The sequence below is a fragment of the Oenanthe melanoleuca genome, chromosome 15 (genome assembly GCF_029582105.1).
Source record: "Oenanthe melanoleuca isolate GR-GAL-2019-014 chromosome 15, OMel1.0, whole genome shotgun sequence".
NCBI lineage: Eukaryota > Metazoa > Chordata > Aves > Passeriformes > Muscicapidae > Oenanthe > Oenanthe melanoleuca.
In genome coordinates, this window is record NC_079349.1 from 10,043,026 (window position 1) to 10,067,009 (window position 23,984).

General features: G+C 42.2%; 1 protein-coding gene across 9 annotated transcripts in view; it reads right to left on the reverse strand.

Annotated features, from left to right (window-relative positions):
- Positions 1–862: 862 nt before the first annotated feature.
- Positions 863–23,984, reverse strand: part of CIT (citron rho-interacting serine/threonine kinase) — a 68,236-nt gene continuing 45,114 nt past the window's right edge. For 3 of the 9 annotated variants that reach the window (XM_056504174.1, XM_056504176.1, XM_056504173.1), the window contains exons 25-48: positions 19,012–19,209; positions 18,394–18,587; positions 17,755–17,890; positions 17,260–17,364; positions 15,898–16,038; positions 15,615–15,722; positions 14,762–14,924; positions 14,366–14,530; positions 14,133–14,270; positions 13,703–13,883; positions 13,389–13,480; positions 12,995–13,099; positions 11,965–12,134; positions 10,931–11,011; positions 10,597–10,732; positions 9,279–9,418; positions 8,344–8,436; positions 6,970–7,078; positions 6,717–6,845; positions 5,998–6,078; positions 5,303–5,381; positions 5,013–5,210; positions 3,877–4,210; positions 863–2,800 (exon numbers count right to left, since the gene is read on the reverse strand). In XM_056504174.1, the coding sequence (XP_056360149.1) occupies positions 2,777–2,800; positions 3,877–4,210; positions 5,013–5,210; positions 5,303–5,381; positions 5,998–6,078; positions 6,717–6,845; positions 6,970–7,078; positions 8,344–8,436; positions 9,279–9,418; positions 10,597–10,732; positions 10,931–11,011; positions 11,965–12,134; positions 12,995–13,099; positions 13,389–13,480; positions 13,703–13,883; positions 14,133–14,270; positions 14,366–14,530; positions 14,762–14,924; positions 15,615–15,722; positions 15,898–16,038; positions 17,260–17,364; positions 17,755–17,890; positions 18,394–18,587; positions 19,012–19,209 (3,300 nt within the window). In that variant the 3' untranslated portion in view covers positions 863–2,776. The remainder of the gene's footprint in view (positions 2,801–3,876; positions 4,211–5,012; positions 5,211–5,302; positions 5,382–5,997; positions 6,079–6,716; positions 6,846–6,969; positions 7,079–8,343; positions 8,437–9,278; positions 9,419–10,596; positions 10,733–10,930; positions 11,012–11,964; positions 12,135–12,994; positions 13,100–13,388; positions 13,481–13,702; positions 13,884–14,132; positions 14,271–14,365; positions 14,531–14,761; positions 14,925–15,614; positions 15,723–15,897; positions 16,039–17,259; positions 17,365–17,754; positions 17,891–18,393; positions 18,588–19,011; positions 19,210–23,984) is intronic. The other 6 variants (XM_056504180.1, XM_056504178.1, XM_056504179.1 and 3 more) reach the window with 4 other exon arrangements.

Here is a 23,984-nt window from a genome sequence, read left to right on the forward strand (position 1 = left end):
TGATGGAGAGCATTTTCATGGAGAATGTCATGTAGACCAAAATGTAAGAGGAGCCATTGGTAACCACCCCCACAGCCTCCAGCCAGCCCTTTCTCAGGGCTGAGGGGGTGGGGATGTGCACACAACCAAAAACACTGAACAGTAGGAGGACAAATTAAGTTACTGTAGGCAGCAGTGTGAATATTAAAAACCTCTTCCTGTGAAAGAATACTTCAGACCCTGTAAAAACTAGTTCAGTTAAAAATAGATGTATTTACATTTAAGTCTGATCTAGCAAGTTTTCCCAGCAGGTGTAAGTTGAGCTGTACAGTAACTGCAGGTTGTACTCAATCTGACTGGATTTGTGAATGGTCTTTTTTTTAAAGTTGCAGCTATTAGGCCTTAAAGCACCAGCATGTTACAGCAGTGGGATGAGGAACTGCCTCCCTCCGCTTTGCTCCCAGTTCACTGCTGGGGTAAGTCCCAAACCTGTCATTAGATCACACTTGTTAATTAAGATGCCTTTTTTCCCAGCTCAAGATGTGTGGGGTCATTTACCAGGGCAAGACTGTTGTCCCAGATACTCACAGGTGCTTCTCCTCTGCCCATCTCAGGGAGAGGCAGGACTGAGCTGGAGGTGCTTGCAGCTGCTCTAGTGAAGTACCAGGATAATTCCACCTGGGTCAGTGCATGGGAACATGCTTGGGGTTTGTGAAGCCACTTATGCTACTGTTCAAGGAATGATGAGTATTAAAAGCTAAATATTGCCAGGGTTTGCTCTTGGGTCAGCTGTGACACCTTGGATTCCCCAGCCCCAGAGCCTGTGGGGCAGGAGGGGCAGGGGCACTCCAGAGAGAAGGAAGCCGTCATTTCACCATGCCAGTCAAGATAGTTATTTGTTTTATTTGGTTATTGTTCAACAACAAAGTTCAATACTTTCAGGTGGAGCTTTGAACTGTCCCTCTGGTTCCCTCCCTTGTCAATAATAAAAAGGTAATGAAGAAAAATCCTGTACTTTTAGAGACCTAAAACCTCATTTATGCTAACAAGCTTCAATTGCAAGTTAATGTTACAATATTTCTTCATGGGAGCGAGGAGGACTAGGCGAGGCCCCTCCAGTGTCTGAAGATGGCTGTCCACAACCACCAGTAAAACAAAAAGCTAGTGTTGAAAAACGCACAGTTTACAATAAAAAAGTAGAAACCAATTCAATTCCCTTTTGTTACGAATATAAAGTTTCTTGTAAATATGTACAGTCCTTTGAGCTATTTCTATAGCAGGAAGCATTTCACAAACAAGACACAAGATATACACCTTCAGGACTCAACAAGCCCATTTCTGAGGTCTTGAAGATCTTCCATGAGATGCAAAGATTTAAAGACTGATCTCAGTGACCTTTCCAAATATTCAGACCAGGAGACAAAAACTTTCAGCAAATTTCCTGCCAAATCATCTGACTGAAAATAATCCAACAGACAAGAGAACAGAATACAATATTCATGAAACTCGCCAAAGGACACTGACAAGGCATTGGAATTTTGATGGGTTTCTAGAACAGGTTAGCACAGGCTTGCAAGGGACTAGCAGAAGTTTAAGTGTGGCTCCAAGGGAAGATTGGATGCAGTTTTGCTCTTTCCAGTTGTAAAGAACATGGTTGTTCACTTAGAACGTTGCTATTGCAGAGTGAATGGTCAAAACCTGCTTTGAAAATCATCTGCTCTCTGCTTCATGTTCACAGCAAAAGAGAATAGGAAGCAATAAGAGGCTGGAGGTCAGACAGGGGGAAGCGAAGGTGTGTCAGCACTGCCAAAGCTGCTCCCTGTGGGTGTCCTGCGCCAAGACACCGGCTCTGATTGCACAACAAGCTACAGCTCAGGGAGGAGCCAGCCCGGGCTGCTCCCCCTGGCAGCTGAGGCTGGCAGCACTCACTGCTGAAGAGACCATGTCCAGTGCTGAGAGGAGAACACAAGTGTGACTGTAATTCTTGTCATAGAATAAGGCTTGTTAACTCTTCGGTGCCAAATTTCCAGAGTAATTAACGGCTATTGTGCAGCGTAATCTAAAGGTTTCAGTTAATTTACAAGTGAGGTACAATACACTACTCAGCAAAGCAACCTAAAAGGAGAGAGCCAGTGATGGTGCAGCAGCATGCAGTGAACTGTCATGCAGAAGACCTGGATAAAGTCTTACAACCCAGTAGCTTATAGGTAATGCACTTTGTCTCAGGGCTGGGCAGGGGGGTTGGTTAAAGCAGGGTTCTTCCCTCCCCATCAGAGCTGCTCTAAAGTGATTTTGGTGAGAACAAAATAGAAGTGGCAGGTGAACAGGCTAATCAGAAGAAATTTTTCATGTGTTCTGTGGAGAACATCCACCACAGCTCCTATTGAAAGACTCACTCACCTTGGCCCTTCTGTTTCCAGGCCATCAGGGGCTCCCAGCATGTCTCAGAACTGTGACCAACTCTCTGGTAAGGGGTGCTAACCACAGTGATGACCTGGGGTAGGACACGAGTCCCATTTCCTGGATGAACTACTAGGGACTAAAGTGGATACAAAAAGTTCATGAACTGCTTGAAAGAGTAACAGTAGTAACAAAGTGCAAAAACAGGAGTGCAGGAAAGTGCAGAGAAATTAACTGAGCTGCGGTCTTCAAAAGCGCCACGGCTCCCGCTGGGGAGCGAGCTTTGGCCCAGGAATGCTGTTTGGGAACTGGGCTGCAGACGGATGGAGTGCATATACTCAGTATATTTCCTTTTTTTTCCTGCAGGTCAAGATGAGTAACTTTGTCTAGCTGAGACTTACACTGAAGACTGGTCCCAGACCTGGCAGGGAAATAAAAGGACAAGTTACAAGTCACAGGTATTTATTTCTCTTCCAGGCATGAGGTGCTGGGAGCAGCACATCACCTGCTGCTCCCACAGAGCCAGGGCTCCTGTCACCCACAAACGCTGACCAAGGCAGGCACTGTCAGCATCACTCTGAGCACAGCAGGCTCCCACATTCCCTGCTCCAGATGTTATTCCCCTTCAAATCCTCTGTCACTTCCTAGGAAATGCACCTTTGCTTTCAGACCATTCTGATGCCCAGCAGCTTTTGCAGTACCAGAAGCAGCCCAGGGCAGGTGGTCAGAGTGAAACACTAATCTTAGAAAATTAACATTTTAGTTACCTTGTTGAAAATAATTAAAAGTTAGAAGTTAGAAGAGAGTAGTTATTGAAACTTAAATAATTGATTGTCTGTCATTTTATGTTTGCTCAGCTGCGCTTACAATGGGAAAAGACGAAACTACTGAGCAGACATAGACAATGTCTATGTGAGCAGAAACATAGACAATGCAATCAGAAACCCATTCTTAGGAAAATTGGACTATCCCCAGAAATCATTTGTATTATCGATAGAAAAGGTCAAGAGTTTAGGGTGAGGAAGACTCGCCTTACTTCCTCCTTTTAAGACCCCTCCCCACAAAAATGACCCCAGACTTAATTTAAAAAGTCAATCAATGCTTAATAGCTATCAAGGTAATTACCACAGGAATGGTAATGGGGGGGATGGGAGGGGCTGTTATAATGAATATGTATTTGTTTGAATCCTTTGCCAATAAATAGACTCTGTGATCACCTGTGATTTTGCAGAGTGTATTAGAGGATTACCTCACGCTGAATAAACACACACTTTGTAACTTTAAATTGTTAGAGTCTTTTGTCCATCACAGTTGAGTATTGGTATTAGACCAATACTCTTATTTTGGTAAATCAACAGGACCAGTGCATGACACCATGTGTGCTCTGTTCCAACAGAATCTGAGGAGCAGGGGGATGAGATTTGACCCGCTCTTGTGCTTTCCAGTGCCACAAGCCTTTCCCTGAGAACAGCCATGCTCTGCAGGCTCCTGACTCACCTTATTGACCTGAGCCAGGGGAGTCCTGGCCCCGCTGACAGGCACCCTCCCTCGGCCGCTGTCCTCGAAGAGCCGTCCAGGGGAGCGCTCCCTGCGGGTGCTCAGCAGCCGGCCCGGGGATTTCTCCCTCTCCAGGGGCCGCCCCGGGGACTTGTCCCTGCGCAGCTCGGTGCGGCCCTCGCGGTACCGGTGGGGGGTGCTGGGCTCCCGGGGGTGGCCCGGCCCCTCGGGGGGCCCCGGGCTGGAGGCCACGCGCTTGGTGATGTGCTCGTTGTACGTGGGAGGGCCTCTCTTGTTCGGGCTGCTGTCATTCAAAAATAATTGACGCGAACCGCTGAGTGACAAAAACCAAAAATGTAACTTTTCCCCCAGCACCCTTCCTTGGAGAAGCATCAGCCTCTCCCTAAGCCAACATGGAAAATGCAGAGATATTGTGGCTGGAATATCCATCACATGAGCCACACTGGCAAAGAGCCTTAATGAATTGCCAGTGTAAGTCATGTATGGAACAGGCCAGAGAACACCACCTTTTCATACACTCCAGCCATATGCTTCTCCATATAAAAATACACTAAAATTTGATATATATGTGTTTTCACACAACTTTCTGTAGCTCAGGGATGCTCAGGCCAGGCTGTGATGAACTACAAGCCTCAATTTTTCAGTGTCCTGTGCACACAGTGGCACCATCAGTCCCAGTATTTATTTACCTGTGTGTCACATCACAACTTCCCAGCACTATCTCCCTAAGGCAGACTCATCATTTGATAGAAAGGGGCTCTTGCTTTACAGCTGGTTACAGCCAAGTGTTTAATGTAATATCAACAGTATCTGAGCTCAAAAAGCTTTGAAGCCAGAGCTCTATCACAACATCAAAGCAAACCAGCACAAGGTCACAAAGCATTTGTGGAGATTATCCACATCTTCCCAGAGCTGATGTTTGTTTTCTTGTGGATGTTAATCCACTAGTGACTCTATTCCAGCTTTAAAGTAACTAACTGTCACCAGTGTCTAAGAACAGAACAAGGGCACCCAACACACCAGGGGAAGAGGCATCAGGAGAGAAGTTTGCTCCTGAGGCACCCAGGACTGTCACACCCCAGCACTGTCACCGTGACACCCCGATGTCCCCGCACCTGCGCGTGGCAGAGGAGCCTCTGTGGTGCTGTGGCTGCTGCTGCTGCTCATTGTTGGTCTCCTTCACCAGATTGCCCTTGCAGCAGATCACCCTCAGCTTGTCCTGGTAGGAGGAGGCCAAGTAGATGGCTCCTGAGGAGATGGCAGGCCCGAGGTACCGTGGGTTGGGGATCTCCAAGTGCGCTCGTGCCGGAGTTCTGGGGGAAATTGCAGGAAAATGATTTTCCTGGCAAGTCCATATATTCCTGCAAAACTGACTGTTCAAAGAAAGGAAAAGAGAACAACTTACCCTAGAGAAGCTCGTGCCTGAATCTCGATTACTTCAAGGGAATTGAAGTGGGTCACGAACAGATAGGGCTCCCTGTAGGCTGAAGGAGCAGTGCAAAGGCAGGAAAAAACACAGAATACATTCTCTATTAAAAACTTCTAAAACACAACAGCAAGCACAAGAGAGGGTGACAGCCCTGTGGGAAAACTAAGGAATACATTTTATGTAATGACACAGACACCATCAGTAAAGGGGGAGATGCAAACTTAAAGAATTGTTGCTTTGAAACTGTGTCTCAAGGACTTTACTAACCAAAGTATCATGAAAAAGGCATTAAAGCCAGACTATTAACTGAATAAAATCCCATTAGGCAGTGCAAAAGGCCTGAGGGAGCCATGCTGCCCTCATATATTCTTCACTGTTTCAGAAACTTAGAGCATTGTTAAGAATTCCACTAGCCAGTTCAATCAGTATCAGACCAGGAACACTAAGGAAATGCAACTTGGGTTTAATTTTCCTTAAATTGCTTATATTTCAGAGGGTTTGCCATCTGGATTTATAATAAGCTTAAATCATGGGAAAAAGCTCCATAGTTTCTGGAAGAATTGGGAAGGGAAAAGGAGACAGAAGGACTGAGTGCAGGGTACCCATTACACAAGGATGCTTCCTGGTTTCAGTAATTCCCATGATCCAAGGGATTGTCCCTCAACACCTACCAAAAGCTAAGGGCAAGCGGTTCCACTTCAGGTCGTCTGTCCTACTGCGTCTTCCATAAGAATCCACAAAGACTCCAAACTCTGCCAAGAGAGGTCACATCAGGTCATGAGCATCTGCCTCAATTTTATTCATTTATTTCTGAAGGCACAAAGGCAGTTGTTCCCAGGCTTTTTATCAGGGACATCTTTCAAATCTCATTGCCATGAATGACTCTAAATGCCATGGAATTGGTTAGATGTAGGAATACTGCCAGGCCAAAAGGTGCTGTGATTCCAGGTTTCTTTGCTCCAGCTAAACTTAGATCATTATTTAATCTACAGTTGGGAAGGTGATGAGATTCCTACCATCACTCACACAAAGTTACTGCTGGAGGGCTTTAGACGGTTTGTGCATTCCCATGACAGTAAACAAGAGGGCAACAAAAGTAGCTATACAAAAAAAAATAACACCCTCTCTCATTTAATCACCAAAAGGTTAAAAAGTCTCATCTGTCTACATGGAAACTAGACAAAGCCCAAGTCTGAGAGCCCCTGAACATCTTATCAGGGTAATCAAACACCTGCTTGCACTTGACACTGCCTGCAGTCCTTCCCTCAGGCACAGAAATCTACATGCAACAACTGATCCACCAGGCATCGAGAACTTTTAAGCCAAAGCAAGTTGTCCAAATTTCAACAGCTCAGAGAACAGGAGCAGTGCAAGACCATCCACCACTTACCATGGAAACACAGCAGATACTCCTCCCTCTGCCCTGCTGGGTTCACTTGGATGATACTGACTGGGAAACTGTTTGTGGAAGCAGCAAACACAGCAGAGGCCAAAGTGTGATCATTTTTATCCAAAAACTCTGCCAAGAGAACAGAGAAAAACACTTTGATTTGCACCAACTTTTTTTCCTAAACTGCTTTCAAAAAGGTCTACAAAAGAACCTGTGGAGACACTTGGAACATTTCTCAGGAATTATCTCCTACCCTCCAGTGTGTACTGCTTCATCTCAATTTCATAGAACTTGTTGGTTCCAATGATGATGCTGTAAGTGGTCAAATGGATGCAGCTGCAAGGCTCAGAGGTTTCAATCTCCTGCAAGAAAGGACAGTGTGGACGGATATTAGTCCTCTGTACTAGCTTACAGATAACACTGAGACTGGAAAGTTGTACAGTGCTACATTTATCTTTACAAGAGGTGGCAACCTCGAAGACCTTAACAGTCTCTCAAAAGCATGTGGACAAAAACTCTTGCTAGAATAGTTTTGTTTTGTTGGAAGTAATGCTTGAATGTAGACTTGCATATCAGCTTGCCTCAAGGGAGATCCTCTTCCTTTTGGAAGAATACTCTGTTCTGGAAGATGATGTTCTGCTCTGTAGCTCAATTTTCTGGAGCAGTACTAAACAGCTCCTTGTTTACAGTAGGTCACAGCCAATCTTCCTTCCTTCTTTGTACATGTCCACCACGACCTGCCTTGTGACTGAAGAGCTGGGATAGCTCTGCAGGTTAGCCTGACACAAAACACAAATCCCCAGATCTTCTGAGGACAAGATTCCTTGCATAAATCCTATTTTATCTGGAAATTTAGTTGGCAGAAAAGAAAAGCACATTCTGGGCTTGCTGCCATCTTGTTAGGATCTAAATTCAGTAGTCTGGATTAGCAGAATTAAGGAAAACCTGCTAAAATGCCTTTGCATGTTGTGCATGTAAGCCCTTGTCAGAGGAAGGGTTGCAGATCCTCAGTGTTCCCTGCTGTGAGCAGGAGTTGCTATCAGTTGCAAGGCTTGTAGGCATTCCAGGTGTGCTGGCATCCACACTGTTTGTGCCCAGATCTCCATCATTCATGTCTTTCCTCCTGAGAAGGCCAGATCTGCATGACTGAGCCCACTGCTTCCCTCCATGGAAGCATTCAGGGATAACAGCCTCAGTCACACTGAAAAATGAACTGGTGCCTGCAAAGTCACCTGCAGAACCTCCCAGGGAGGTGCAGTTTGACTGGAACATCTTTTAATTTGTGAATAGGAGAGGACATGAGTTTCTGAGTGCCAACCTGTTTTAAGGCAGGTGGTGTTTAAACTTTTTGTCCTGAGGAGAGATCTGTGAGAGTATGATTACAGCTCAGCCCAATATCTCAAAATTCATAGTTCTGCTCTGCATCTCTCCAAAAATGCCAACCCTTATTAAAGGAAATTGCTGCCTACTCCACTTTGAGTCAGTGCACAGTGCAATTTGTTATCATTTTAGCTGGCAAACAAATTTTCTCATGCACACAGAAAGGTTTCAGATGTTTGCTCCAAAGCAAAGGCTTGAAGCACAATGTGAATTGACCTCAGCTACAGCAGGGAGTTACTAAGCTCACCTTTCTGATACAGAACTTGCTCAAGCTCTCGTTGTACCGCAGAACCACCACTTTATTGGGCATGGCTGCACAGATACAAAGACTGTTCTCAACCTGTAAGGAAGATAACAAGCATAGTTCAGGATGGCAGTAAAATAAATTCTATTGCTGAGCATGTGAAACAGATCTGAGAACCTCTTGCCACAAAAAGAACTTTGCAGAGATAAGCAAGTACATTTTATTAATAGGGTAATTATTGTGAATTCATGAAATAATGAAAAGCCTTTTCACATTCTCAAAAAAGAATGTGAATTTAAATGGCTTCTATGATTTCTTTATGCTTGAAAGGTGTTAATAAAAAATGAGAAGGTTTTCCACAGAAAAGGGATTGACAAATTGAAATAGGTTAGGTCTACATTTTAACCCCTGAAACTTATCTTAAGCATCACTTTGAAATGAATGGTGTTCAGTTTGTTACCAAGCTAGTCCACGGAAGTAACTGTTAAATGAGAGTTTTTGCTGTGGTTAAATGCTCTATGCTAAAACTCATAATCTGTTTAAATGCCTAGAATTAAAGTGACACAAACACCCAAGGAAATTTACTAGCCTGGAAGCATGACATTCCAGAACAAAGACTGGACAGAATTCAGTAATTAAACATCTCAAAATTGTAGTCAATAGTGAGGAGGCAGTGGTACCATGCTATGCTGGATTTCTTACTAACTAACAGTTTAAGCTATCCCATCCTGACTGAATTGATCCACATCTGCAAATCCCCATCCTGCCTGCAGTTCAGCCTCTCTTCAGCCCATACATTCTTCTTATTCGAAGAAAAATATTCAGAGCAGGAATATAGACCTTGGATGTGTTGACAGTGGAATAAAGATGCTGATTTGTTAATATTAAACTCAGCAGTCTGAGGGGTGGTCTGGGGGCACGAGGGAGCTGTAACTTACTTTGCCAGCAGCAAAAAGGTGACATCCTTTGACAGCTTCAAAGACATTAGGTGAGACATCAGGCTGGGCTGGGAGGTGAGACTGGGCTAGAGATTGCTTCACTTTCTTTACATCAACAAGACACAGAGCCCTTTCTTCTCCTGGAAACAAAAAAAGGTTGCATTTCATCAAGAGAGAACTCCCTATTCTCTAAAAAAGTCTTACTTAAGCAGCAGCTCCTTGTTACAGGCTGTTACTGTGGAAACAGTCACAAGGTACCATGTAGAATTCATTCCATATTATTCCTACTCAAACTAAAACAGAAAACTTAAAAAAACCCTACAACAGGCAGTAAATCCACCAGGAGAGCAACCATTCCCAGCGTGGATTATTAGTGTTTCTAAAGCCTAGCAGAACACAGTAATTGTGGCCTCATTAAGACACTACTCAAAATCAGCCAGGAAGTTTTACTTTGCCCTTCAGAACTTTTTCAAGTACAAGATGTTTTAGTCCCTCTGTGCCAGCAGAACTGGCAAGGGATTTCCAAGAACTGCCCTAATGAATTGCATTACAGCCCAAGGCCAATTCCTCTCAGAAATCCAGTGACAAACTAACACAGCCTTCTCATTATGTGTGAGATTTGCTTTGCTCTCTACTACCCTGACACAGATAAACCATGGACATCTTAAACCCTTACCAGGAAAAGACACAAAACTAGCAGAACAAGACAGAGAATTTGTTTCTCATTCCCTACAAATGTCATATAGACACTTGATAATTTGGGCTTTCAGATGAAGATATACTCTAATGTTCAGCATGCCTACATCCGTGTGGGAAGGATTATCTCTGGAAAACCACAGATGGAGAGATTAAAGCTGGTGCTCCTTTCATAAAGAAATCTTAAAATCATTACAGGAGTCCCAGCTTTGTTACAGGGCAAGAGAGGATGAGTTGGCCCTATGCCCCAGTGATCACATAGTGGTACTCAAATAGTTAATTAAGAAGGTTATGCAACAATTAGGAAAAGATGTTCACTGATTAGGTCAACACTTTTTAATTTTAACTTAAAATGATGACTGACCTCTAACCTGGAAATGTTTTATCTCTGGTTCTTCCCTCCCTCAGCTCTGAAATCAGTTTCCCCTGAAGGTTTAACTGAGCACTCATTCACATAATCCCTTACCAGCCAGCCTCAGACAAGACTGTGTTAACCACAGCAAGTCATTCCTGCCAATTTGCTGAAATAAAACCAGACAAAAGCCTGGAACAAATCCAAAGGCAAGCAGGACCTGGCAGCACAAAGGCACTGCAGGGCCAGTGGGAACACACAGCCCTGTACCTGCTATCATGAGCAGCTTCTCCAGATCCTTGATGAGGTGAATTTGGAAGACAGCTCCCATTCCTGGGATGTGCGTTAAGGAATTCTTCAGTACATTCAGGGCATAGAGACCTTCTTCTGCACCCACCAGCACTACCTACAGCAGGGGAAAAAATAGCACCACGTGAGGAGAGCAAGGAATGCTCCAACAGCAACTTGGGTGACACTCTTCAGCAGTGAAGAGAAAAATCAAGCCCAAAAACAAGTGCATAATTACACACATTGCAATCAAGACACCATCTCCCTGAATCAATTATCCACTACTGAAAAGGACTCAAGTGCACATGACCATTACCTGGTCACTGAAGGGCATTGTGCAATTTATATCCAAACGGTCTTCACCCTCCAGCTTCAGCAGGGAGTTCCCCAGCAGTTTCTGCAAATGACAAAAATATTTTTCTTCTTGTTGAGTTATTCTTCATCTCTTTATCTGTGCGTATTTTAACAATGTAAGGTCATCATTTCAGACAGGCAGAGTTTGGCACAGATTTCTTTTTCTCAGGAAGCTAAAAATTGCAGGGATGCTTCCTACCAAAGAATTAGTAAACTTTTATCTACCTTAGACACAGTAAGGCAAACTGATCAGAATTATCCTAAATTGAGACAGAACCCATTGTTGTCTCTATCCTTTCCATTTTCCCCAACGTCCTACAATAGAGCAGTGGAATTTTCCAAGGGGAGGATTAAAGAAAAGTATAAATGTTTGTGGGAGCATATATTTTTCTCAGAGACAAAAGAAATGTGAGCCTGAGGAAAAAAAAAAAAAGAGTATTTCCTGCAGTCAGATATTCCCTACCTCCAGAGCTAACATTCTCTTATGCAATACCACAGAATCCAACCTCCCTTTACCAGAAAAGAGTTATCAGTGTAATAGTGTGAGAAAGGCTATCCAAAACCTAAAATAAATCTGTTTAGCCTCTTACTAGGAATAAAACTCAAACTAAAAAGTACCCACCCACACACATCCCCCCAGCACGAAACACAAAACCTCTGGCTCTCTAGGAAGGGGAGGGAGTTTTTACTTTGTTTAAGGTTTGCTTGTTCCATGTGGTACCTTATGAGACTGAATTTAAACCATGTCCTAGCTGCTCTTCCTTCCTCTACTGGAATTACAGACAGATTTTGGGATTCTCTTACTACACTCCCCAAGTCTAAAGAAGGGTATTGTAACACACAGTAACAGTCTCACAGTGAACAGGCTCCTGATAGAAGCAGAAACAATAACTTACCTTCAGTTAAACCTCAGTATGTCAAATATCGAAAAAATATTTTTCAAAACTCTGCTCCCTCCCAGAATATTTTATTATTAAATGAAACTTTTATACTCACAGCATCAGCCTCAGCTTTTTCTCTGGAAACTCTCCCACCTGCCACTATTGATTCCAGTGCTGTGACCCAGCGCTGTTTGTCAGGGAAGCTGGGTGCTAACAGGTAGAGTGTTCTACCAGGCCAGCAAGTGGTGTGTGGATGAGACTCCAATTTTAGGATATATGGCACATCTGAGATGTTATATAGATAGAATAAGACTTAGATTAGTTTTTGGAATATTTTCAGTGGACTTAAAATCAACACCTTTCAGCCTCATTGGAGAGAAGTTGTATTTATCATGACGCACCATGGCAATTTACACATTGGTTTCTCCTTTACAGGTCCTGCACAGGCTAGCTACTTACATCTACATATTAGCTGGATGTATGCAATCCATACATACAAGGCTGTCTTTAACTCAACAAAAATAATTTCTTGCCTTTTATTCAAAAGAGAAAGAAATTCCATTGTGGAAAAAAACAAAACAAAACCAAACCAGCCACTTGACTAAAGTTTGCCCTGTACTGATTAAGAAAAATCTGTAAAAATTGGTTATGGAAACCTTTGTTTTTAACAGTCTGTATCCTTTAATGTAACAGTCAAGACATACAGAATCTTATCCATCAGTTCTATTCAGTACATACAAATCAACACATCAACATTTTTTCATAATAAGAGTCTGTATACAGCCCACAGCATTTCTAAGTTAATGGCTTTGTGGTCAGAGCACAATGGTGGCAGAAGTTATGACACATCACAGTTAATAGAGAAGAAATTTAAGTAAACCGAGTGTTTATGCTACAAATCTCTTAAAATTTACTTCCATTTGGGTTGCTGACTATATTATATTAACCACAGTTCTACCACGACAGAAGCAACAGCTTGGGTGTAACAGATCTGCAGTGCTGAGCTACTCCCCTAATTCAGATGGAGGTAAATTACATCAGTACACAATGAAAGCTCGAGGGAGAAAATTCTGTTCAGCCAAACAAGGCTAACTGATGGCAAGCCAGATGAAATCCATTTGACCTCATCTATGTAAAATTCTCACCTGTCTTTGCTGTATTTGTAAGCTCAGTAGCTCCTACAGCTCCATGAACAGTTACATCACCATCAGGAAGGCAGAGCTCGAATTCCTCAAGAGGCCTCTGTCCAGCTGCAAGAGAATAGGGAGACAGATTAGGAACAAACTAACAGGTAGCAAGAAAATAATTATGATAGCAAAAGGAAGTGGATGGACACTGGATGTTTTCACAGCTGATTATTATGACATGCCAGCCAACAAGATGGCTAAGGGTGTAGAAAAAAATAATGTTGCCTTATCACTGAAGATTTAGCTAATTTTTGTACAGGCATAGCAAACAGTAATAATCTTTAAGCCTCTCAACCCACCAAACAATAACTGAAAATTCAAAAATATGTTCTTGCTAGAAATTCTAAGTTACCTTCTCTTGCTTCTGCATCGTAAATGAGCACTTTGGTTCCTTCCAGGACAATATACTTCCTGTCCCAGCCCTGCTGCCCACGCTTATTATTCCTGAGGAAAATAAGCACAAAGCCATGTTGGACTTTCTGCTTGGATTCTATATAAAGCAACTCCTCTAAAAGAGAAATTCCAGTGGTAAAAATTGTAATTATAGTGGTGGCAATTATAATGCCTATGTAATGGGCCTGTACCAATTATCTCATTGTAAGAACCAGGGTAATATAAGGCCAAATATTTCAGCACCTGACATGGCACCAAGATTCCTGTTTATACCTTGGCACTTTCATCCACCCTTCAAGACGCAGACTGGTGCTTGGCTCCTTCAACTGCAGGCCAGGGGAATTCATCTTATCCCGGCAGAAAGCTTCCGAGAAGTGCGTGGCATATTCTGCTGGCAGCCCACAAGTAGCTGGCAAGCAAGTGGAGCATTTTGGGTGACACATCACCTGGCATTCTGACAAGAGGACAGGGAAAAACTTCTGTTAAATGACAAAAAAGAAAAAAAAATCATGACACAGCTGCCTCAACTTCTAACACACAAATCCCAGCTTCTCCAAGGTTCCCCTTCCACTCCAAACCATCAGATGTTTTCTGAATGTTTGCAGTGAATAATTTCAGAGTCTTCACACTTGGCTGCTTCTTTCCCAGCTCTAGATGGCTGATGCCTTTTCCTCCCCCCGAGCTGTGCTCTCTCTGCCCTTACCCAGGCACTTGGAGGCCTGCCTGCCGAAGTGCACCGTGTCCAGGCACACAGCACACTTGGTGGCCCTCATGTTGAGCCCCACGTTGAAGCGATGGGGGATGTTGTGGTGCATTCGCTCCTTCAGGCGCCGGCTGTACTCTGCAAGGGACACAACTCATCAGCAGGGTGAACACTAAATCCATGCAGAGATGGCACTGCCAGAGAGAGAACAGGGGCTGAGAGCAGGAGCCTACCCTCTGGCGTGGAGGATTCCTTCCTGCGGCTGGAGGGGGGGGCCAGCAGGCTGATGGGTGTGGGCTGGTGCTCTGGGGAGCGCACTATGGCAGACATGATGATCTGCTGCCTGGCTGTGGCCGGCGTGGAGGGGTGAGGATGGTCGGATATTTTCCGATGAGCAGCTACAGACAAGACAAATGTCCCTGGTTAACATGACCAGCATGGCACTCTGGGTCCTAGCAGGCTTCTGTGTGACCAGTGTGTGGTTACAGCCCACAGAATCCAGTGTAGCCTTATTGTAACTTCACAGCAGTGGTAATAATTAAACAACACATGTCATTGCTAGAGTGGCACATTTTCAGACCAAAAATGTGTGTCTCCTTCCAGATTCACCTTTTCTGTTAACCCATTACCTTCTTCACGAGCAGATCTGAGTTCAATGCGTGTTTTCTGTAGAGCCTCCTCCAGCTCAGCAGAACGAGCCTTCTCCTTCTCCAGTGCCACTTTCAGCTCATTGTATTGCAGGGGAACCTGTGTGGGTAAAGAAGGGTCCTCTTTCCGCCGACTAAACAGGCCCTAGCAACAGAAACACACAGACAACTCCTAACTCCTAGCAAGAGATGGCTTAAACTAGGCAAAGTGACACTAGCTAGTGGCAGTCCGGCCAGAGGGCCTAATGGCAATTCGGTTATGTGTAAGGATGGAATTTTAGTTCATATTGGCACTGGAGAGAAAAATGTCAGGATATGGATTAATTTAAAGAGGGACGTACATTACCTGTTAGTACTCACACCTGGAGTTTCCGAAAGCATCTAAACAGAGGATCTCAAAATATGTGGTTAAAATTCAATTACTTCATTCAAAATGACAGAACAGCTTATGACAAAGATGTGACACAAATCACATCACCTGACTGATCAGTCCTATGCTGTGACTACAGGACAACCATTCTTGATACAGAATAGGTTTGTACAATATACATACTTAGCATTAAAAAAACATGCTTAAAATACTGTATTCCTACAGCCTCACTGAGGTGTAGCTACTGGGTTGTAACCTAAGTGTTGTAGGAATAACAAAATACCAGAAAAGCCACAAAGAACACATTCTGCCTAGCAAAGTTTGTGTTCACCAACTCATAATGGTCTCAAATGAGGACAACAATTTGTTACACAAAGAAAGATAAAACAAAATATTGAAAATACACAGCACATAACTAATTACAAAACCATTTAATTCCATGCCTCTCAAACCTTCTTCACCCACCTTTTTCTTTTTTGCTGGTTGGTCCATCTTTGCCTGCAGGAAATCAATGAGTTTAGTTTGCTGAGAAATAGTGCCCTCCATTTTCACTTTTTCATGGGAATAGAGAACCTGTGAATCACACACAGATGCAAGAAATTTCATTTTTACAGAAGAAACAAATAAATAACTCAATATCAAAACAGAGCTAAAAAATACTGTAAAGAAAGTGTCAGAGAAATATAAATCACATCCTAAAGGTTCACAGGGAATGAGGCAGAGCACTACCCTGCTTCCTCACCCTCACCTGAATGTTTTCCAGCTGATATTCTAGGTCACTTCTTTCAGTCTTCAGAAGATCTGCTCGGTCCAGAGCCTCTTGCAGACCTTGAGTCAGGCGGAAGATGTGATTCTTCTGCAGATCCATTTGCTGCTGCAGCTTTGCCTGCTGTTGAAAGGAAAACAAAGGCCAGTGTTTTGGGTTTGTTGTCCTCTTGTTTGTAAGTAAAAGGTATTAAATATTGTCACTCCTTGTAAAATAATCATCACTCAGAACTTACAAATAAACACACAATTCTTCAAAAGCTGGGAAATTACAACACTGCAGAAGATTCCTTTCCTTCCAGAATGCACTGTGACTAAACAAGCATTTCTGTGTATTTATATTAATCTGCAGCTAAACCATTTTCTCAAGCTCTCTGCACAACCACCAGAAGCCACCTCAATACTTTGTAAAAATAAACTAAAACTGTAATCTTTACTATAAACCAGGACAGTCATAGTCACATGAGATAAGGAAAATAACAGCCAGCTGTTTACATCTTTGTCTCCAATTAACACCAGAGGAGGGCACATGACAAAATGCTCCTAATTCTTTTAGGATTTACACTTTCTTGACAAGAAGGTAGCTGACTAGGAAAACTGTGAATGCCCCTATGTTACAAAGCAAGAGCCAGAAATCTTTCCTGATGATGCACAAAGGAGTAGGCAACCTGTCAGTACCCCAAGAATACCAGAAGGCTCTAATTACCCTAATTGCCCATAACCACCCCTGAAATCCTTCTCTGGAGCCTCTTCCCCCACTACCCAGAACTGGTTGCCTGCATTCAATTACTCCCTGATGTGGTGCAGGATTTGGATCCAAATCCTGTGACACAAATTAATGATGAAAAGAGCTGTGGGAAGACTCACCTGTGGCCTCCAGGTGTGCATCCTCAGCATGTTGGCTCCAGAGCTGGTTTTAAGCTATGGCCTTTGCCTTTGGCCTGGTCAGAGCTATGCCTGGGCACAGACCTGGCCTTGCAGACCTGACCTAGGATGGTGCCTCTTAACTAGAGGCATCTATAAATGATCACTGGTCACTTCAGCAAATCTGCCCTGGTCCTCTTGCTCCAGTCCTGTGGGTCTGAGCCTGCAGGCTGCAGGGTCCTGTCCTTGCCTGGCACTCTGTCCCCCTTGGCTGCCAGCTCCCCTGGCCCTGAGGAGCAGCTCACTTTTACCCTGACATGGCCACACGCTCAGCAAACTTTTAAGTGAAAACAAGTACCCCAACTTGATTCATCTCCCCAGTTATATAGAAGAAGGATGGATGTGTAACCCTTATTCACACAACCTCCCCTCCTCAAGATGTGGAACCTTCTGAAGTTCTAACATGAATCTCCAAGGTTACCTCCTCCAGAAGCCTCTGCTTGAGCTCCCTTTCTGTCTCAAGCTTCTGCTGTAAACTGCGGGCGTTCATCTCCAGCATGGCATGCTTCTTCTCCAGGTCATTGAGCTGGGAAAGAAGGTCAGAATAACATTGAACACTAATAAATATGTTTCACAGTCTTAAAATCCAACTTCACCAAGGACATGCTGAAGAAAATTAGCCTTTGGTTGCTGGAGAAAAACCAGTCAAAAGACATTTTGGCTTGTTTAAATGCAGATCCCAAGTTATTGAAAGACTTCATTCCAGGCATCATAGGCTGCTGTCTGCTTTAGTCTTCTTCAAAGAAAATCTGAGGTCTTTGGCTTGAAGATAGAATTCTATTCTATGCCCTCCAGTCTTTTTAATTTGTCTCTATAACATCTTGGAAAAAGCTGCTCAAGGCCACATTTCTAAAAGTAATATCAGTGGAAAAGTATTTCATCTAATTATGAAAGCCTAGGATTGAAAGTTACTTACCTTATCAGAAAGGCTCTCTGCTTTGAGTTTTTGTTCCTTGAGTGCTTGCTGCAGGGCCAGAATCTCTGCCTTGTGTTCCTTGACAGCCAGTTCTACCACCTGGCGAGACTCAGTAATGCGCTGATCTGCTCTCACTCTGCATTAAAATGGAAAATAATGTTACCTAACTCCTTGCAGGCTTGACCTCTCTCTAGCAGGCGGTGGCACCAATAACTCTTTAAGGGGTTGCCTCAAATTCAAGATGTTACATTAGAAAGCCAGACTGTTTGCTGCAACACTTTTATATTATATAATCCTGTTCCTGCCCCTGCTAGAACTACAGGCCTAAAAATTTCAAGACCCCACAGGAACAGTCAGGAGCAAAGACTATTTTTCCATAAAAAAAAATAGAAGATAATAAATCAAGACATTTTATAAATTACAGTGATAAATACCACTCCCCTTGAATCATTCACTTGCAAAGAAACAAAAGGAACAGTATCAGTGATGACTATTAACTAATAAACCATTTTTAGAACTACCTCACAAGATTTTATATTTAGCTCCAACTCCCATATCCTATGCTAAATATAATTTTTGTACTAGCTTCTATAGAGCATTTTCATAAAAGTTAATAAAAGGAAAGGAAGAGAGAGAGACCTGCTCTGTTTCTCAGTATCCAGCATCCTCTGCAATTCTCTAACTCGACATTCAAACTGGGACTTCTCATCCCCTAGAACGTTTCTCCACGCTTCCCACTGGCGCTCTTTCTCCAGGAGTTCATCATTCAGGGCCTCCAAGTCCATTACTTGCTCTTCCAGCATCGTACATGTTGTCTTCAAGGCCTCCATAGTCTAAAAATAAATCCTCCTATCAATTCTCACATCCCACATCAAGCGTGCACTTTCAGCTTCAGCCCTACCATTTCGATTACAGTACATGCAAATCAGCAGCAAGCAGGAGCTGGGAAATCACAGCCCATTTATTCAAGGCTCCTGAACATTCACTTCTGATCCCTGATAATGTCAGGTCCATCTCATTATGAACATTTTGAGATTTCCAGGGCCACAAAATTAAAATGAGTAATTCTAAATGACAATGCCCTCAGAGTGCAAGACTGCTGAATAAAATTGTGCAAAAACACAACGGGAAATACCAAAAATTTCCATTCACTCAACTGCCCTGGGAAGCATCATCACTTCTTATGGGTTTCCAGAAGTAAAAGGAATTTTTGCCAGCTTCCACAAAGAGCTGCTGACCCACCCTTAGAGACCTTACTTGTTTCTGGCTGGTGAGCTGCATCTCCCTCTCAGTGATCTCTCGGCGGAGATGATCAACTTCGCTCCGCAGCTGGACAACCTCATCGTTGGCCCCCGAGGCCTCGTCGAGTTGTTTGGACAGGAAGAAATTCTGGTTGTTCAGCTCTGCATTGTCTTCAGTGAGCTGGTTCAGCTGCTCTTCCAAATCTGAAATCACCTAGAAAGAAAAATAAATTACGTGTGAGCGAGCACAGGTTTTGAAAATGGTTCTCACACAGAATTATTTATTGCCAAGCTTTTATAGTTTTGCTAACTCAAACAAAAGGGCAGTATTATAGTGGTAGATATTTGTGCATAGTAATGTACTTAGATTAGGAGTAAAGTTTTGTGTCTTAGAGAAAATAGGTTGCTTTTTTAAAATCTGGTTCAGAACATAAATATGCTGCAATGTAATTTTTTATTTGAGAGATCTGTCATAGCTAAAGCACTGGATTGGGAGACAGGAGTTCTGGCTGGATTCTCAGCTCTGCTGCTGACTTACGCAGACCTTTTGCCAAAACACTTTACCTTTTTTGCCTCAATCTCCCCTAAGTGCAAGGAGGCTAATTACTCTCAGAAAGGCTTTCCAAGTGTGGTATTGGAGAAAATAGACCATGAGGTGTAGTGGAGGCAGTGCAACCTGATGCTTATCCCAGGGAATTGCTTATATTATTATTATTTGTAACACTGGGTATAACCAGGAAAGGCAGAAAAATGTTAAGAAATACACTCTATCAAAGTAACAGCATTATGGATGGCAGCTGGGTACACACAAGGGAAGAAACCAGTGTGGTAGCACAACACAGAAAATCAGTGAAAAGCAAAAACTCAAGGCCTTTGCTGAAGTGGGAGCATCCACTTGTTCAATCAGCATTAACTGAAAGATTTAAACAACTGAAAGACAAATAAAAACAACAGTGGGCCTGTTTCACAGTTGGTTTTATGAATGAAAGGCCTGAACATTGGGTGGATGAATAAGAACCTCCTCCTAACTCAAAACCAACATCACCACAACAGAAGAGAAAGAAACCTCAGTATAATCTTGAAATAAGCTTAATAAAAAAATTTCAGAAACTAGTAAATTTTTCACAATTTATATTCAACTTTTGAAAATATGTTCTAGAGGCTCTTTTGCCTGACTGTCAAAGAAAAGTGAATAAGATACTTCATTAAATGGGAAAAAATAAAATCTCAGAGCACAGTTGGCCACACATTCAAATTTAAATGTTCCAATTTCCTGCACAAGCCAAGGACTTAAATATCTAAAGCAGTAGAGGATAGAGCACACAGCTCTTCTCAGCTCTCTGGAAAGATGACAACCATTTCTTTTTGAAGAATCTGTAACGCATATTTTGGCAGCCTTTTACCATGCTTCTCCTAGATCTAAATTAACAGTATTTGGTTTTTAAAATGAGAGCAGAAAAAGTCCAACAGCCATTACTCCCTGCTGGGTGAAGAGGAGTTCCTGCCACCCATATGCTCAGGGTCAAATCAAGATGACTCACACTTCAAAACACAACATTTCTGAAGAAATCTGATCATGTGCTTGTTTCTGAGCACTCTCACTGCCCTATTCAAAATACTCATTTTCCTCTGCATTGTTTGCACCACGCTTTCAGAGGGGGCAGCCTGTGTCATAAGGACATTAGTGCCTATGCTGCTACAGAGATAAGAACTTAGATATGTTTATACAAACAAAAAGGAGCAAAAGAACATTTGTTTTTACAGTGTTTTACCTACTGCTCTTACAACAGCTGAGATCTCTACTAACTGCTAGGAAAGAAACTCACTTTTTCTTCCATTTGTTTTAATTTTATGTTTAACCACACCACGTATCTAGGCAGTTTCAAGATATATTTTATACATTCATGGTTTCTTCCACATTTATTTTACATACTAGTACAAGTAATTTCTATTAAAAAAATATTAAGCTAGTTTTGAAATACAAGAAAACTGAGATGAGGGAAACACAAAATGGATAGAGTGATATGCAGAGTAAATATGTCCAACTTAATTAATTATTAAAAAAGGCTGTATTTCTAGTTGATTTTATTCCTTAAGGACTGGAAGTTAAGCTCCCTTTTTCCTTTATTCTAGGTTCTGAGATTCTGACTTCTTTCCCTGAATACAACTAAAATTAAACCAGATCATATTCTATTTCACTGCTACATTTAATCAGTAGGATATTTCTGGAAAACTTCAGACAAATAACAAAGCAGTTAAGAAAGAAAGGTTCCAGAAGGTGTGACATGATCTCTTTCCTTCTTCTAACAGTGTATTTACTGACAATTCCAAACCACCTTGGCTTAAATTTCAATTATATTATAACCTAGATAATGTGTTCTAGGTAGATAGATCTAATTTTTTCTTAACAAGAGAAAATGTATTCCTCTTGGTACAATCTTCCATTTTTCATGGGGAAAGGGGATGTTTGTTAACACATCCAATAGTTATCTACAGCTAGGTATAACCCAATAGGATTCGAGACTTTATTAACACTAAAGCCTAGAGTTAATAGCTTCAGATGTCTTACTCTTCAGTTAAGGAAATCCCCAGGCAAAAATAAAAAAAGCCCCCAAAAAACAAACCAGCCAACCCTGAGCTATTCTGAAGTAAATGTGAAGTCTGTTAAATGAAAGTCAGTAAGAAAATGCTGTTATATCCTTTAGAAACCCATAATATAATTAGAAAAATCTTCACATTTTAAGTTTATAAATTAACCAAACACTTGAAACCTTGGCATAGCAATTCTAGACAATCTAGACAGCCACTGTATCTGTGCCACTGCATCACCACTCACAGAGCAACTGGAATTTTCTCCTCTATTTATGCACATCTTCATCACAACTAATCCATAAAACAGAGATATCATCTAACTACACAGATTGTTCACTGCACACCATATCTAAGCACACAGCTTATCCTTATCCTGCTGCAGAGGACTGTATCTCATTTTTGAATATTGCAGAGCAACCCATGCATAGCAGCTCCTCAGCAGAAGGGGCATATCCAATACAATTCCCTCCCCAGCTGAGGAAAGCAAAGTATTCCTGTAGTGAGACTGAGCAGATTCACAGCTCTTACCCCTGGTCCTACAAACCTCTCCAGCCATGGATCAAATCAAATATCAGAGCAACAAACAGTCAGGGCCATGACAATCTGGTTTGCATATCAGACAAAATGTACTAAATTTAATCCATATGCTCCACATATCAAAACCACAGGCACAATAATGAGGAAAAGGAGAAAATTTATGAGTTTTACTTGTATACTAGTAACTGCAGCTTGCAAATTTCCCCATGTCCTATTCCTTCATAAAGGTGTTCCAGTTCTCAGATGCCATCAACAAATGTGCAGAAAAATGCTAGGACACAGCAAGGGAAGCTGTTTTGGGATGCTATCAGCAGTGTCTTATTTGGAGTTAATGCAATTCCAGACTAATAGTGCTGCTCTATCCATTTCCACTCCTCTCCATCCCCACTAATCTTTACCAGAAAGCTACTTGTCAGAAGTAAATAGGAAACAAGAAAAAGCTGTCTCTCAGCCCCAAATTATTGTGAGGAGGAAGTGAGAGCAGACATTAGACTCCTTTTCTCTTTACCAGCTCTCTGAGACAAAGCTTTTCAGGCAGAGAAATCCCAACCCTGAGAGGCTCAGGCTCTCAAACAGGGTTGCAGATAGATTGTGTCTCTACCTGTTCCATCAATCTCTAACAATGAATACCTCACTTTCCTCCCTCTCCATAGTCAAACAAAAGCCATGCCTTGAAACACACTTTAAACATGGACCTCAGTCTCCAAAATCTCATCCTGGTTTATCTTGAGGGACATTGGGAGCTGCAGAGTAGTAGGATTGCCCAGACTGCATTCCTCTCCTTACCACAGCAAACCAGGATTAAAACACCCAGTCCTTGTGTTCCTGTCCTAGGTCTCAGAAGATGAGCTGCCTCTCCCAAACAGGAGCCTCTTCCTCAAATGATGATAATGTCGTTGTCCACAGTGAAGGTCTCATTAACCTCTCTCACACCAGCACCATAGAAAGCTCTGATTTTTTGTCAATCTACAAAAACTACAAAGCTCCATTTCTGCCCATAACTGGTATCTGCCATTATATTTTCTGTGTAATGGGAATCAAAGATAACCCCTTCCATCCAATAGGAATTTCACTTTCTTAAAGAAATTTAACAAAGCCATATAAAATTATGGGTATTAGCCTTATCGCAGTGGGCAAAATTCCTTTACTCTGAAACACAATTTAGCATCAAGGTAACATCTTTGAGTATTATTTTGGAAGCTCACAAGAACACAGATTGTTCTTGTATGTCAACTTATTGAGCCAATGTGGAATCAGGATCTCAGACTGAATTCAGCAGGAATTCACACAACTAAAATGATGCCTGTCTGATGGACTCACAGATTTAATGCCTCAGGATCCAATCTCGTGCACAAGTGCAGATCAAGCCTGTTAATGTTTAAGGCTGGAACACAAGATGATGACAAAAGAAACTCAAGGGAACATAAACCTTGTTTTATTGGAGAAAATTTGAATAAATGGTAATGCAATATCCATTTAGTAAGAAGAAATGCCACTCATTGCTAGAGTAAAAGCAACAGCCTGTACCTGAAAAACCCAGATAATTCAGATGGTGGTTTGTATTTTACTAAGCTGAGTGCAAGGCTTTTATAGGACTCCTTCCTGCTAAATATTTAAAGATTTTACTGCCTGCTTACTGCAAGATTCCTTTTGGAAACAATTATATTATTATCCAGATAGTATTATTTAGTTGTATTTTTAACTTTAAACATGTTGGTGATCTCAGAACAAGCCATAATTCACAGGTATCTGGAAACAACTGACAAATGTGTAAATTTTCCTATTTAAGAATGCCTTTTATTTCTAGATCTTTCTTTGATTGCCTGGAAAAATACTTTTAACACCCAAATGGGCCATTTA